Source organism: Citrus clementina, unplaced genomic scaffold (genome assembly GCF_000493195.1).
Source record: "Citrus clementina cultivar Clemenules unplaced genomic scaffold, Citrus_clementina_v1.0 scaffold_7, whole genome shotgun sequence".
NCBI lineage: Eukaryota > Viridiplantae > Streptophyta > Magnoliopsida > Sapindales > Rutaceae > Citrus > Citrus x clementina.
In genome coordinates, this window is record NW_006262075.1 from 8,716,844 (window position 1) to 8,730,553 (window position 13,710).

General features: G+C 33.5%; 2 protein-coding genes across 2 annotated transcripts; both read left to right on the forward strand.

The window, feature by feature from the left end:
* The first annotated feature begins 7,578 nt into the window (after window positions 1-7,578).
* Window positions 7,579-8,859, forward strand: LOC18037497 (protein THYLAKOID ASSEMBLY 8, chloroplastic). The gene has a single exon (XM_006426865.2). It carries the CDS (start codon window positions 8,016-8,018, stop codon window positions 8,703-8,705), a length of 690 nt encoding a protein of 229 aa, XP_006426928.1. The 5' UTR covers window positions 7,579-8,015; the 3' UTR covers window positions 8,706-8,859.
* Window positions 8,860-9,419: 560 nt separating this feature from the next.
* On the forward strand, window positions 9,420-13,413 carry LOC18037493 (peroxisome biogenesis protein 2). Its single transcript, XM_006426866.2, has 8 exons — window positions 9,420-9,814; window positions 10,297-10,410; window positions 10,511-10,664; window positions 11,362-11,498; window positions 11,623-11,723; window positions 12,386-12,503; window positions 12,706-12,872; window positions 13,047-13,413. Exons 1-8 carry the CDS (start codon window positions 9,725-9,727, stop codon window positions 13,171-13,173), a joined length of 1,008 nt encoding a protein of 335 aa, XP_006426929.1. The 5' UTR covers window positions 9,420-9,724; the 3' UTR covers window positions 13,174-13,413.
* The last annotated feature ends 297 nt before the right edge of the window (window positions 13,414-13,710 follow it).

The window sequence follows — 13,710 nt, forward strand, 5'->3', positions numbered from 1 at the left end:
GCCTTCTAAAACTAAAATTAACGAAGTCTATTGGTTGTATTTTTTTTTTAAGTCTTTGTCTTTTTCTCCTAATTTTCTTTTCTATTTCTTGAATCAAGACTTCAGCGGTCTAAAATAATTCCTAATGGTTTATGTTACAAAAATTCCTCTTTCATTAATTTATTTATCTTCTTTTTTTTTTTTAAAAAAAAAAAGCTCGTGAATAATAAGATGTGTTTGATCATGAGAGGTTATATACGAATTTTTGAATCTCCTAATAACTCGCATGCTCATCGTATTGTGCACATTTTACATTTTATTTACAACTCACGAATTCTATTGTAATTATACTCGTGAAACCATTGAAACTTTTTATTCTATGTTCTCTTTTTATTGTTTCTTACCGAAAGAATACATCAAATAAATGTAATATGCTTATTGAAAACATTTTGTAACAATTTTTTTTTATTTTATAAAATAGTCTCATATGTCCTACAAATTTATTTGATCAAAATGTAATCATTATTGGATATAAATGTATAATAAGAAAACAAATTAAAAAAAAAGGGAGAATTATTTTATTTTTTTTTATTTTTCCCCTTTGCGGTACATTGCATCACTTGGAAAGCCGCCCACTCAATGGCACAAGATTAGACATTGAATTGGTAGGTAGGCACAAATCATTATTGTTCATTTTCCCCCCATTTGCAAACGGGCTGCTTCTTGAATAACATAATAGCATAGTTGAAAACTTTTTACTTCAATTAAATAATATATTAGCAAACAATAAATATCCTTTAAAGATTAATCTGACTATTAAAATATTAAAATCAGAAACTGCCCATAATCTCCACATACAAGATGTTGTCTCATCCACCAAGAAAAGTGAGATCAGAATGGACCAATCAAATTTGTTGAAAATCCTAAGTTGAGCATGCTTATAATCACCTTGATATGATAGTGTCTCTCAACTATAACTTTAAAAATATGATTACTCAGAATAAATTTTTGGGTTAATTTTGATTCCCCCCTTGACAAAATAGATGGACAAATTGAGCACTTAAGACTATAATTCATTGTTGGGGACGCTCTTCGTTCTTTGTCGCGTAACAATTGATTGCGGGGGTACTAAGCACTTATCTTTAAAGAGGAGTTTATATTCAATTTCAAGCTCCTTTTCTATTGATATAAAAGACAAATCATTAACAGTTACGAGTAAGCACTTGTTTTTAGGCTTCCTAATTCGCATAACTCTTTTGGTAGTTAACAGCATTAAAAGTGATGTTCAATTACAACCTGCTCATGCTCATAATTAGATGATTATATCTGTTTAATTTTAAAAAAATTAGATGCCATGCATATATCTATAGATCTTGTTAAGATTTAACTACCTTTATCTATTCATATAATTAGTGACTTCTGAACCGTAATTATATACTTCTCTTTTAATTTAGGGATCCAGCTATATTGGATATGATCTAACTTAAAGCATCCATTGCATTCATTGGATCTAAAGTTGAAAGAACTAATATTAATTTCAACCTTAGATCTAATGACTATAATGGATGCTCTAACTTATAGCACCTCTAACATAGTAATTCCCTTTAGTTCATGAAAAAAATCTCGTCGCACTGACTTAAAGGGTTTCAAATATTTTTGGGATCAAGTTAAAAAAAAAAATGAGAATGTGATAGACAAATTGAAGATGTAAATTAAATTATGCACCAAATGGCCAAAGGAATACCTCACTTTTTATTATTGCTTTTTTTATGCCAATTTGCACACTCGCTTCTTTACCCACATGGCTTACTGTGAACTTCATTCATATCCATTAATTGTGGCTAATTTTTCATCTCTTCGGTTGAGTATTTCAAGAATCTTCCTTTGGTTGCTAGGGTTTGTTTATTTTAGCTAGCTAGCTTTACCTTGATCAATTCAATCTTCGTATTATTATATTTAACCGATAAATTAGGTTGTTTACTATAATCACATTTCGTATATTCATAGTATGTGATTATGATTTGTGTGTTATTTCTTTTAATCATTTCTTTTTCTCCAATTTGTCGTCCTTGGTGAGTTGTAACCTCGCTATCGATCGATTCCTTTTTTTTTTTTTTTCATTCTCTTCTTATCCATATGATGTTTTATTTGTTGAGATTAAATTATGCAAAGACAAGCATTAGCAGTAATAAGTTGAATTAATGAATGGGCAAGGTGTCCCATTTGTCTCCCACGCCTCACTTAAAAGTTGAATAGGCCTACTTCCACTTTAATTACAAAGAATAAAAACTCGGTCCCTCCATGAGGATTACTTCTTGTGGGAAAAATAGTGCAATGCATACGCAAGTGGTCTCATCTAAACAATTATGTTTAAGATGAAAAAAAAAATTGAAATAGGGATTCATTTAATTGATAAATATTAGAAGAATACATTTCAGATTATCAAATTATAACTTTTAGAATAACTTTTATCGTGATATAATAACTTTTAGAATATTATCAAATTATTGTAATCTTCAACCTTCTTTTTTTTTTTTTTTCAAAAGATAAGAGAAAAATAAAAGCGAGCTGATGAAATTTTTTTTATCTTCTTACAAAATAAAGATAAAAATATTTATAATAATTTAAAAATATTTTTAAAATATGATTTCACAAATGATAATTTAAAATTAACCCTATTAAAATGAAAAATATTTATTTTTTACACAAAACATTTAATTGTTATTCAGTTGCACAACACCAGTAAGAGAGAGTGAGAGACCTTCTCATCACAACTTTGTTTGACTTGACAAGTGTAAAGCTAAATAAAGAATTAAAGATCACCGTTGATATGGACTGGGAACCACATGGCGATGTGCCAGACACGAGATATCGGCCCACAAAAGATCTAAATAGGATTAAGGGCACGTGTTCTTGATTGAGGGACACCCACCGCCTATAAAAAGAAAAATTATATAATACCTATCATGTATTATAATAAATTAATGCATGCATGACATGTGTAATTGAATTTAATATAATCATTATTTATATGATGATTTTTTAAAATAAATACACACATATCATAATATTATTTATTTATTGTATCTCTAACATAATACATCTAGTGTATTCTAAAATTTCTCTTAAAAAAAATTCCGCCCTTAAAAGTCAGTTAATCCTTGCACATTAACGTTAAATTTAGAGCAACTTCCTATAGCAAATTTTAAAGAAAATAAAGTTTATCAGGATCTTTATCAAACCTGAGGAAAATTCAGTCTTTTTTATTTTTTTTTTCATTTTTTCTATTTATAAATCATGTGTTTAAAGTGTTGATATATATGCTTTGGTGGGTCTCACTTGCTGCCCACCAATGCTACAGTGAGCACAAGTTGCATCTAACTCGATGATCTTAAAGAGATTTCATCATTCAAGTTGCTTTCCAATATCCCCATCTAAAAAATTCTGTTTTGTCATGAAGCCAAGCTAACATTCTCACTTTGTTGTGATGAAAAAGGTCAAAAAAGATGTGGTTCATAAGGAGCATTATCAAACCCTAGCTGAAAAAGCAGTGAAACAAAGATACAACAACCAATAGATGTGGTCATTTGTGACACAAACTTATCATACCGATGCAAATGTAATACAGAATTAATAGGTTGGGTTCAAAATTCTGAGATTTACATTGAATTTTATATCAATATATAAAAATATATAAGTTAATAATCTGACACGTTAAACTTGAATTATAGAGCAGACATCTTGTCATGACGTGGCCAAGTAAATGAATTTAATTTGGCAGGTCATTATAATGAATTGGAAAAACTTTCACATGTCCCAAATGAAACAAGCAATACGTGTTGAATTATTAGGTATAAAATGTTAGGATAAGGTAAAATCCGGAAAGCATATTTCCAATTCAAAGTTGGAACAATGGACTCGTTTGTAGCTTACTACCAAGTGTTGAAGCTTTCTCCGAGTTGTTTCCATCAATGAACAATATGAAGACAGACAAAATTCGGATTCAAAGACATGTGGAAATTATTTAACATATCTCCTAAATAATGTTGGAACCATTATCGTTCCAAATTCGCTTAAACAAACGTCTCCAACACGCTATTGAATATTGATTGATTGATTCTATTCAAGTCACTTTGAAGATTAAAATAAGCATTAGCTCCGTTAGAAAAAAAAAAAAAAATCATGGTGTTTTTCTTCTTTATTTGATCGCTACTCGTAGGAGTTGCAGAGCTTAAGAATGTGATTCTCAGAATAATAATGCAAGTGATAAAATAATCAATCCAAGCTTCTTGGAGCTGTTAATGTCCCATGCATGAACAAGCATTAGCCATTAGTAAAACTTGTACGTGCAAGTGTGACAATTCGTAAAGCCTGTTTATTATGAACACATTATCATTAGTTTGTAAATTTGCAAATTCTGGGTCCAAAATGAATATTACAGCTTATCAGAACAAGATATGCAGATAAAGAACCGAGACACAGAGGGCCACAGCATTACCAAACACAAGTTTGAAATCTTGGCCATCTCTGTGTTCGATATCACTTGGCTTCTTGGTTTCTTTTTTTCAACATTCATGTACCCTTTAAGCCCACAGGACTGGTGATACTCCATGTGCTTGTGGTTGATCTGTATGCATGACACTGTTAGTTAGAATTGAATTATTGGTGAAGCTGAAGCTGCAGAGGAAACCAATGATGGTAGGTCCCAAGAAATTAGCTGCCACGGAGTTAGATTTCAAATGTTTCTGCCATTTTCTTTTTTTTAATTCAAGAATAAGAAAAAACGTATCAGACATGCTTATAACCAAACATCTTTGTTTTTCCTTTTTGAGCTAAGCCAGATGATACTCATAGGATTTCAATTTTGCAGAAAGTAGATCTTGATACGATTCATCATGGCTACAGCTGTATTATTTCAACTATTATATATCACATTGCAAATTAAATGAGTAACATGTTTAAGAGTTTGAGAGTGATTAGCTCCAATATAATGATTTAACGTGGAATCAATTAACCACAAGTTCTCGAACCACAACTCACATTTTGACCAATGAAAGAGCATGTTTTGTCATAAAAGCTCAAGGACAACGATGGAAACCTAATTATATTGCAGTAGGAGAATGAAAATAATGGCATGCTAAACAACATGATGATATCTTGCCGTTATTTGGGGTAGATTTTCGAGCTATGTAATTGTCGGAATTTAAATTTTGGATAGATCCCTGATTGTAATGTCAGTAGTTTGTAATATATTTCGAAAAAAGAAAAAAGTGTACAATTCTAATGAGAACCACAGATAAACTAACAAACAATTTTCACCTTCCATTGCGGTTTCAATTCAAATGAAACTTCAGTCATTTCTCCTTTTCATGGTGGGCACAATCTGAGCTTTTCTCCATACTTGATTGGAATCTTGAATGCATATTTCTCTCCATGCACACATTTAGTGCATCCTTAATCACACATCAAATGTTATTGAAATGAATCAAATTCCACTCTCATTGGCAACCATAGCTTAATGGGTCCTCCCAAATTGTAAAAGCTAGCCTTTTTGGTTGTTATTATTATTATTTTTAATTTTTTATTGATCGTAAAAGCAAAATCCTATGTCATCTACATGCCGTGTTAACACATGATCAATAATATCCTCCTTTCAGTGGGATTATTTTTTCAGAATTTTTAAGCAGGAAGTTCTCAAAAGTGAAAACGATATCATAAAAAAGAATTACCAAATTTGTCGTTACACAATTGGGTGAATGTCAATCTAACTAGCAGAATTGGAAAATGAGTTGCTGATCACTTTGAAATTATTGGTATCTGATGTTGATGTAATTAAGTGCTAGGCCTTGAAGAATACCTGTCTACAGATTGTATAGTAAATGTATAATTGGCATAGTGCGACAGTGTGTATAATTCTTTTCTCTCTAGTGTGTAGAAGTCTTTTCTGTCCAAGAATATGTTATGTGCTAATGCTCTTTTATATCAGGCCACAGCAGTTAATTATAAAAATGATCATAAGGGGTGTACATTGAGAAAGATTTTTCAATATCAAGATGACCTTTTTACCTTTAAAACTGGGCCATTAGGCCTTCAATAAAGCAAGCACTGTGAAGCTTTTAAACCTAGAGGGAAGACGTTGATGATATGGCAAAAAGAATTTACAGATCAAGAATCTAGGCTTGAATAATAGTTGGTTGTCCGGTCATTCAATGTGGGCAAATCAATAATGAACCAAAGTGCCTATTAAGGAATATATGTGCAGTAGTTGTAATATTTAATGAGAAATCACGTTTATACCTTAATGCCTTTTCAATTAATTACGATAATGATGGACACCTAATAATTGCATACAGGTATCAGAAATTGTGGCATGTATATTCCAGGCAAAATAAACCACAAATCTTGCCAGTACCACTATTGAATTTAGACAAGTGTTTGTCTCCAAATAGTCTTTAATGAGAATATTGTGATAAGTATAGCAGAATAAATTAGATAGATAAACCCCATCTCATTCAAAATGTCATCATTTGCATAAATAACAACGGTCCTAATTAATTGAACTGAAACCACCTAATTAATTGCATGCAGCTGCATTTCATTTGTTCTGTGGATTGGGAAAAAAAAAAAAAAAAGCTGATATTTTAGAAATCTCACATTCTAGTCATGGATGTTTGTGGCAACAAAACCGTATGAGGAGTCAATCATTTTGGGAATTTCTTTGTCCAGGCTTTATATTGCACATCTGATCTTATCATATTTCTGGAAAAAATTGACCTTAAAGTGTGCATGGGCCTGTTTCTCCATTTTTATCTAACGAGGCAGCACCTAATTTAATGCCAGAACTGCTGCGCCTGCAAATTTAAGTGGTAGCTAACAAAGGACCAGCCTCTTTTATTACTACCTTTTCCAGAATAAATATTCAATAATATCCAAGCGATAAAACCATATGTGAAATGGTTCACAAAAATTGAGAGCCCACAATCATTAATGGGTCCGAAATGAAGAAATATGAACTTCAACGAAATTATTAATCAGCAATATATAAATTATAAAATATTAAATAAACTTGAGCACCACTACCTTGAACAAGTTGCCATGTTAATGAGGTTACTTTGTAAAGAAAAAGACGTGGGTGTTGTAATAATGATTTGTCCAAGAGTGGAGTGTTAAAAACCCCTCTAAATTTTTATAACGCTTCTTTTAAATATTATTTTCTAAAAAACATTAATTGATAAAATACACGTCCATATATCAAAATTAGCCATCTTCCGATAAATTTTTACCCAAAAAAGTTCTTTTTAAATTTGTACAAATCCTTAAATATTATATTTATCTTCAATTTTTCATATTATTATATAATTTTTTATCTTCTGAACTCATATAATTTTCTTTAAAAAATTCATTTAAAATTTAGAATTTAAATATACATTCTGAAATGGGTGAGTGTAAAAATTTTATCAAAAGAATAATTCATATAAGTGTTTAATTGAATATTCATTCAAAGCGAATTAATTTAATTGGTGTTAGGTAATTGAATATTCATTCAAAGCCAATTAATTTTGTGTTATGACATATAAGTAATTTCCAGTAAAAGGGGTATTACAAGTACTTGAGATCGGTGTCAAAAATCCCTACTCTAAATCCAATCTTTGAATCTGAAAATGGGGCTAGTTTACTATGACTTGTGGATTCTTAATCCAACTTAAATGGGCCTTGTTAAAGATGTCAAAATGAAAGCCAAGTAGCAATTTGTGCAATTTTGTTAATTTTGTCCGAGTGGTTAAGGAGACAGACTCGAATCTGTTGGGCTTCGCCTGCGCTGGTTCGAATCCTGCTGTCGACGAGCTTGAAACACTTTTTTTTTTCCCCATTTTATACATTACCCTTCTGGCCTTCTCCCTCAATTTCCATGCAAACGGCGAATTATCAAAAAGAATGGGACCATCTTGAAATTATCCCACTCTTACGAGAAGATCCAACGGTTAAGTGTTATCTTATTCCGCCACCAATTTCTTTTTTTTGTTTGGGGGGCAAAAATGGCGACCTCTCTTCACTCAAACCTAACATTTCTCCCATCACACCACTCTCCAAAACACAAGCCAACAATCATCACCACTCATCATCGTCTTCCCATACGGTGCGGCCCACGAAGCAATCGCGGACCTCTAGTCAAAGGCAGAATCTTGAGCACGGAAGCAATCCAAGCCGTCCAATTCTTAAAACGCGCCCACAAACAAAATCCCCAGAATCCCACCTATCCACCCCTCTCCCGCCTCATCAAACACGATCTGCTCGCCGCCCTCCGCGAGCTCATCCGCCAGGGCGAGTGCGCCGTCGCCGTCCACGTGTTCTCCACCATCCAGAGAGAGTACCAGCAGCAAGACTTGGGTTTGCTCGCTGATTTGATCAATACATTGGCGAAGAGCGGTTTGACAGGGGAGGTTGACTGTTTGATCGGCGAGTTGGAGGAGATCGATGGTGGTGATGGAAGGGGTCTGTCGAGGGTGGTCAGGGCTGTGGTTGAGGCCGGGTCAAAGGAATCGACGGTCAGGATTTATGGGCTGATGAAAAGAAGTGGGGTGGGGTGTAGTTGGAAAGTGGATGAGTATGCGGGTAAGGTTTTGAGCAAGGGGTTGAGGAGGTTTGGTGAAGAGGAGTTGGCCAATGAGGTTGAGAGGGAATTTTGTTGGGTTCCTGGGGGTAGTTTGGAGAATTTGAGTGTGTAAAATTCATTATCTTGTTATGTATTATATAAAGTTTTTGGTAATTTGATCATCCTCTGTAATTTATGTTATAGATGTATAGAGTGTGAATTCTCCATTTTGTTGAACTTTCTAAAATTACTATAATATGGGCTACAAGTATCCGAAATTACCGAAATACCCACTGTTCTTGTCACCACATCAAATATAAGTCTGATTAGTAAATTCAAGTAACAGTTTGAGATAATAATAACTTTTCCAATCAAATGAATCGCAGTGAGGTGAAAGATCACAATATGGTTCATATTCTCAAACCCTTTTTGTCGTATCATCATCTCATTCGTGTCACTAATTGATTTTCTTATAATATTGTCATTAAGAGTTCGTTTAAAAATAATTGAAAATATCAATCAATGATGGTCAAGCAACTTAAGTGACAAAAATAGTCAAACAACAAAAGTGACAAAAGAAAAACAAAAGAGATTTAATTGATGGATTTTGCAAACTTCTTGTTTATTTAAATTTTGGACAAGGATTAGCAAATTGGCTGTAAATTACTAGATTATCAAAGTAATTTTATTGGGCTGGACCGTTATTATTGGGCCGGATGTGCCTAACTCGACCCCGAACCCAATCTTAGTTAAATGGGTTGTGACGTGAAAAAGAGACAGCCCATGATGGGTTGAGCGAGCGAGAGCATTGAGAATCTCTGAAAAACTGAACACTGAAGTCATCATCCTCGGAATCAAGATCCCGTCAAAAGACCAAACTACCCTCTGATCAAGCCAAAAATTGCTCAGAGTATTTCGTAGGCATAGGCTTGTCTAATTTTTAAAAATTAAATTAAAAAAAAAGGATCAAAATTTGCAACTTAGTTCAAATTCCCCGGTGCGGTCACCACTTCAACTGTTTCTGTTTGTGACCAGAACTTGAACCAAGCAAATCTTAATATATCTCTTAACAAGATTCATCAATAAAAAAATTAGAGCTTTAGAAGAAACCCTAGCAATCTGTATCATCTGCAAAAAGAAAAAGCTGAAAAAATGGCCTCAATACCTCCACCACAAGATGAATGGATTGATACATATAAAAAACTGCTTCCTCATTGGCAATCTCTTGCTCTTTCTCATCAGGTAAGCTTGATATGACTTGCCCTTTAAATTTGAGCTCTTATTTTTCAAGTTTATTTAATTTCCCTTAACTTTTGCTTCCTGTCACCTATGTTTTAGGGCTTTGTACTTTGTTCATTTTTGTGTTTCATTTCTCTGGTGGTGAATTTATAGGAAAATTTCGGTGGGAAATTTTTTTGGTTGATGAATATTATGAAATAAGTTTGACTTAGCTTAATTAAAATGCAATGCGAATGTCCCCAAGAAATGTAATTTATCTTTATTTGAATTAGCTGATGGATATTTTTGTAGCAAAGTTTGAAACTTTTGACTTGTATTGAGACTGAGTATGCTAATTTTATGTTGATTCGCATGTTATCAGAGTCAAAATTAGTTGATTTTGTTTTCTGGGCAGCTGAGAAATCATATGTTTCATTATGAAATTTATTATTGAGTAATTATGTTAACCTTGCAATTGGGTTTTCATGTATATGTTATCTGGACAGACAATTATACCCATTTCGATATCGAGGGTTAATCAGTTTGACGCTGGAAGATTGGACATTGAAATGTCAGCCATGTTAAAAGAACAGTTGGTTAAGGTCTTCTCTCTGATGAAGGTACTTTGTTGTGTTTCTGAAGGAATCTATTGTGTATTGTTGAATTAGCATTCACTTGGTCGATTTTCTTAATTATGTTTCTTTAATTTGTTGGGATTAGCCAGGAATGTTATTTCAATATGAACCTGAGCTCGATGCTTTTCTAGAGTTTTTAATTTGGCGGTTTTCAATTTGGGTGGATAAGCCGACTCCTGGAAATGCTCTAATGAATTTGAGGTACAGGGATGAACGTGCTGTGGAAACAAGAGCAAAAGGTAAGGTCTGAACCTATAATTGTCTCTTTGTCTAATGTGATAGTTCTTGTTGACAGTTTGAGATTCCTGGGTTCCTCAAAACTTCTATCTTAAGTAGATTGGAGATATTTGATGACCTTGGGACTGATTTATAGGGATTAGGGAGGAAGGATGGTTATGCACTTGTTATGTCATCTAATTCACTGTTTTGAGATGATTAATTAAAGATGAAGCTTCCCGCCTATAATTTCTTGTCATGGGCTTTGTTGCTGGTTGATTGAAATATATTTGCAAAGAACTTCTCTAACCTTTGAGTTTGATGGATGCTCTTGAGACGAATGTAATGGATGAATATGACTGTTAATTTTTATTTGCTGTTTGTTTTGGAACCTTCTCAGAATAGACTATAGTTATTGGGAGAATAGTATCTGTTTCAATCCTTGGGCCCAAATGGGAAATTTGAAAATTAAAGCATGCATTTCTAAATGAGCTTTTTGCCATTTGAATATATAAACAGTATTTTTGTTCGTTCTAGAAAGTAGTTCTTTCAAGATAAAAAAGTCAAAAGGGGCCCAGTAAGTGGGTATCATAACAACCAGGATTTCTTTCATGTTTTCATATTCCAGAACAGAAAAATTTTGTTTCCTCAATAACCATTTATTTTGTTGTGTCTTTTGCTCAGCTACCTAACCTACTAAGTTCAAACTTGTTTTTGCAGTCAGAACTGGTTTGGAGGGACCTGGACTTACGAATGCCCAGAAGATTTGGTATTGCATTGCCACTGTTGGTGGACAGTACCTCTGGGCTCGTTTACAATCATTCTCTGCTTTCCGCAGATGGGGAGACTCTGAGCAGGTAGTGCTTATATTAGCAATTTACCTACCCACTGTTATCCTAGAAGGAAGGATTTGTGTGTTTGTATGGGTACATGCATGATGGTGGAGGTATGGGTTACTGATTTTCTTTACATGTTATTCAGAGGCCATTGGCTAGGCGAGCATGGATTTTAATACAGCGGATTGAAGCACTTTACAAGGCTGCCTCATTTGGCAACCTACTCATATTTCTTTACACCGGAAGGTACGTCTTTATATGATATATTATTTTATGAATATAATTAGTACTATGGAGATGAAGTTATCTATTATTTATTAGAGAGAACGCCAGTTAGAGTTGGCTGATTTAACAGTAATTTCTTCATATTAGTGATTATTGATTTCCCTTTACATATTTGCTGACAGAAGGATTTCCAGTAGTACCATTAATGATGTATTTTTCATTTCATTGATTGTTGATTACTCAATTACATGTTCAGTGAGAAATATGAACAATGATTGTTGGACTGTCTCCATTATTTCCATATAAGTAAAGGGATGATATTAAGGATACTGATATAATTGAAAATTGTCAACTGATCTCACAAGGTAGAATATGCTTGAATAATATTTCTGTTAGGAATTATATATTTCAAGCATATCTCTTGGCAATTCAAGGAAGGATATATGGTTAGCCTTATTCTAACATGGTCCATAGCCACATAGGATAGAATTCTCATGGATGGCTAATTATGTACCCACTTAATGGGGTTTGGACAAGACTATCAAAATAAATATTGGATTGTGGACTGCATGCACAAGCTTCTAAACAATTTTGTAGCCTCTTACACCTATTTGCCTTATGTTTAGGGTATTAAGATGACATACTAATTCTGGAATGGCTGAACATGTCTTGTTCTGTTGCAGGTATAGGAACCTCATTGAAAGAGCTTTAAGAGCAAGGCTTGTCTATGGGACCCCTAATATGAATCGAGCTGTTAGCTTCGAGTACATGAATCGCCAGTTAGTGTGGAATGAGTTTTCGGTAATTGTTTTCCCTTCTCTTAATTGATTTTACATCATCTGAAAGTCAATTTACTCAATCAAAAGGATTTGAAAGTAGAAGATCTAGAATCAGTTAACAGGTTGCATGTTGGCAATCAATGTGGGAGAAATTTTGTCCAGTTATGGATTAATACTTGAGGTAATTTATTTTCACTCAGTTTTTCCTCTTCTATGATTTGCAGGAAATGCTACTTTTACTTCTTCCTCTTCTTAACTCGTCAACTGTTAAAGGCTTATTTGGCCCATTTTCAAAGGATAAATCTTCAAGCTCTGAAGAGGATGTCACTACTTGTCCCATCTGCCAAGCAAGTCCAACCACTCCATTTCTTGCCCTCCCCTGTCAACATAGGTATATTACTTAACATCCTATTGTCAGCCTGATTTTCTCACTTCATTGCGAACTAACACATTCAATGTGAAAAAATTATTTGCAGAATTATCTTTCGCACAGCTCCACATTCTTTTTGACTTATAGAAACCAATATGACTCTGCTTACAATTAGTGATTCTTTCCTGTTGACAGGTACTGTTATTACTGCCTTAGGACGCGCTGTGCCGCATCTCCATCATTCCGGTGTTCCAGATGCAACGAACCTGTAATTGCCATGCAGCGGCATGGTGTAATCAACCCAAAAATTTCAAGTCAATGATACTTATACTGTATTAGGAAGAAGAAAAGCTGTATCAACTTAGTGTTATGGTATAAAAGGGCCTGATTCGGCATACAAATCAATCAAGCGTTGTGGCTTTCCGTCTAAAACATTTTTGCCCCAGTATTAAATGGGGATTCATTCCTTATCATCATTCTATCATTTAAACAGGCTATTTTCTGCTTCTCTCGGCAGAAAATTATTCATTTGAAGTGCTGAACTGATATCATTATGAGTCAATATTGGTACAACTTTTTTTTTAATATTATACTCTAAATTAGTCAATTTATAGCTAAGCCCCAATCATTGTGATTCATGCCAAGGACATGATGTAATATGAATCCAAATTCTTAAGACTAGGGATTGACCATCTTTCTTCGTTCATTGACATAAAATGATTGTAGAAAAAGATATGTGAGAGGAGTAAAACAAGTCAAGCTAGTCACTATCTTCTACCAACTTGAACCTTTATTACCCTAGCTTTTGCACAAAAGAGAACCCATATGCTAAATATGAAAAATATTTAATTCATCAAAT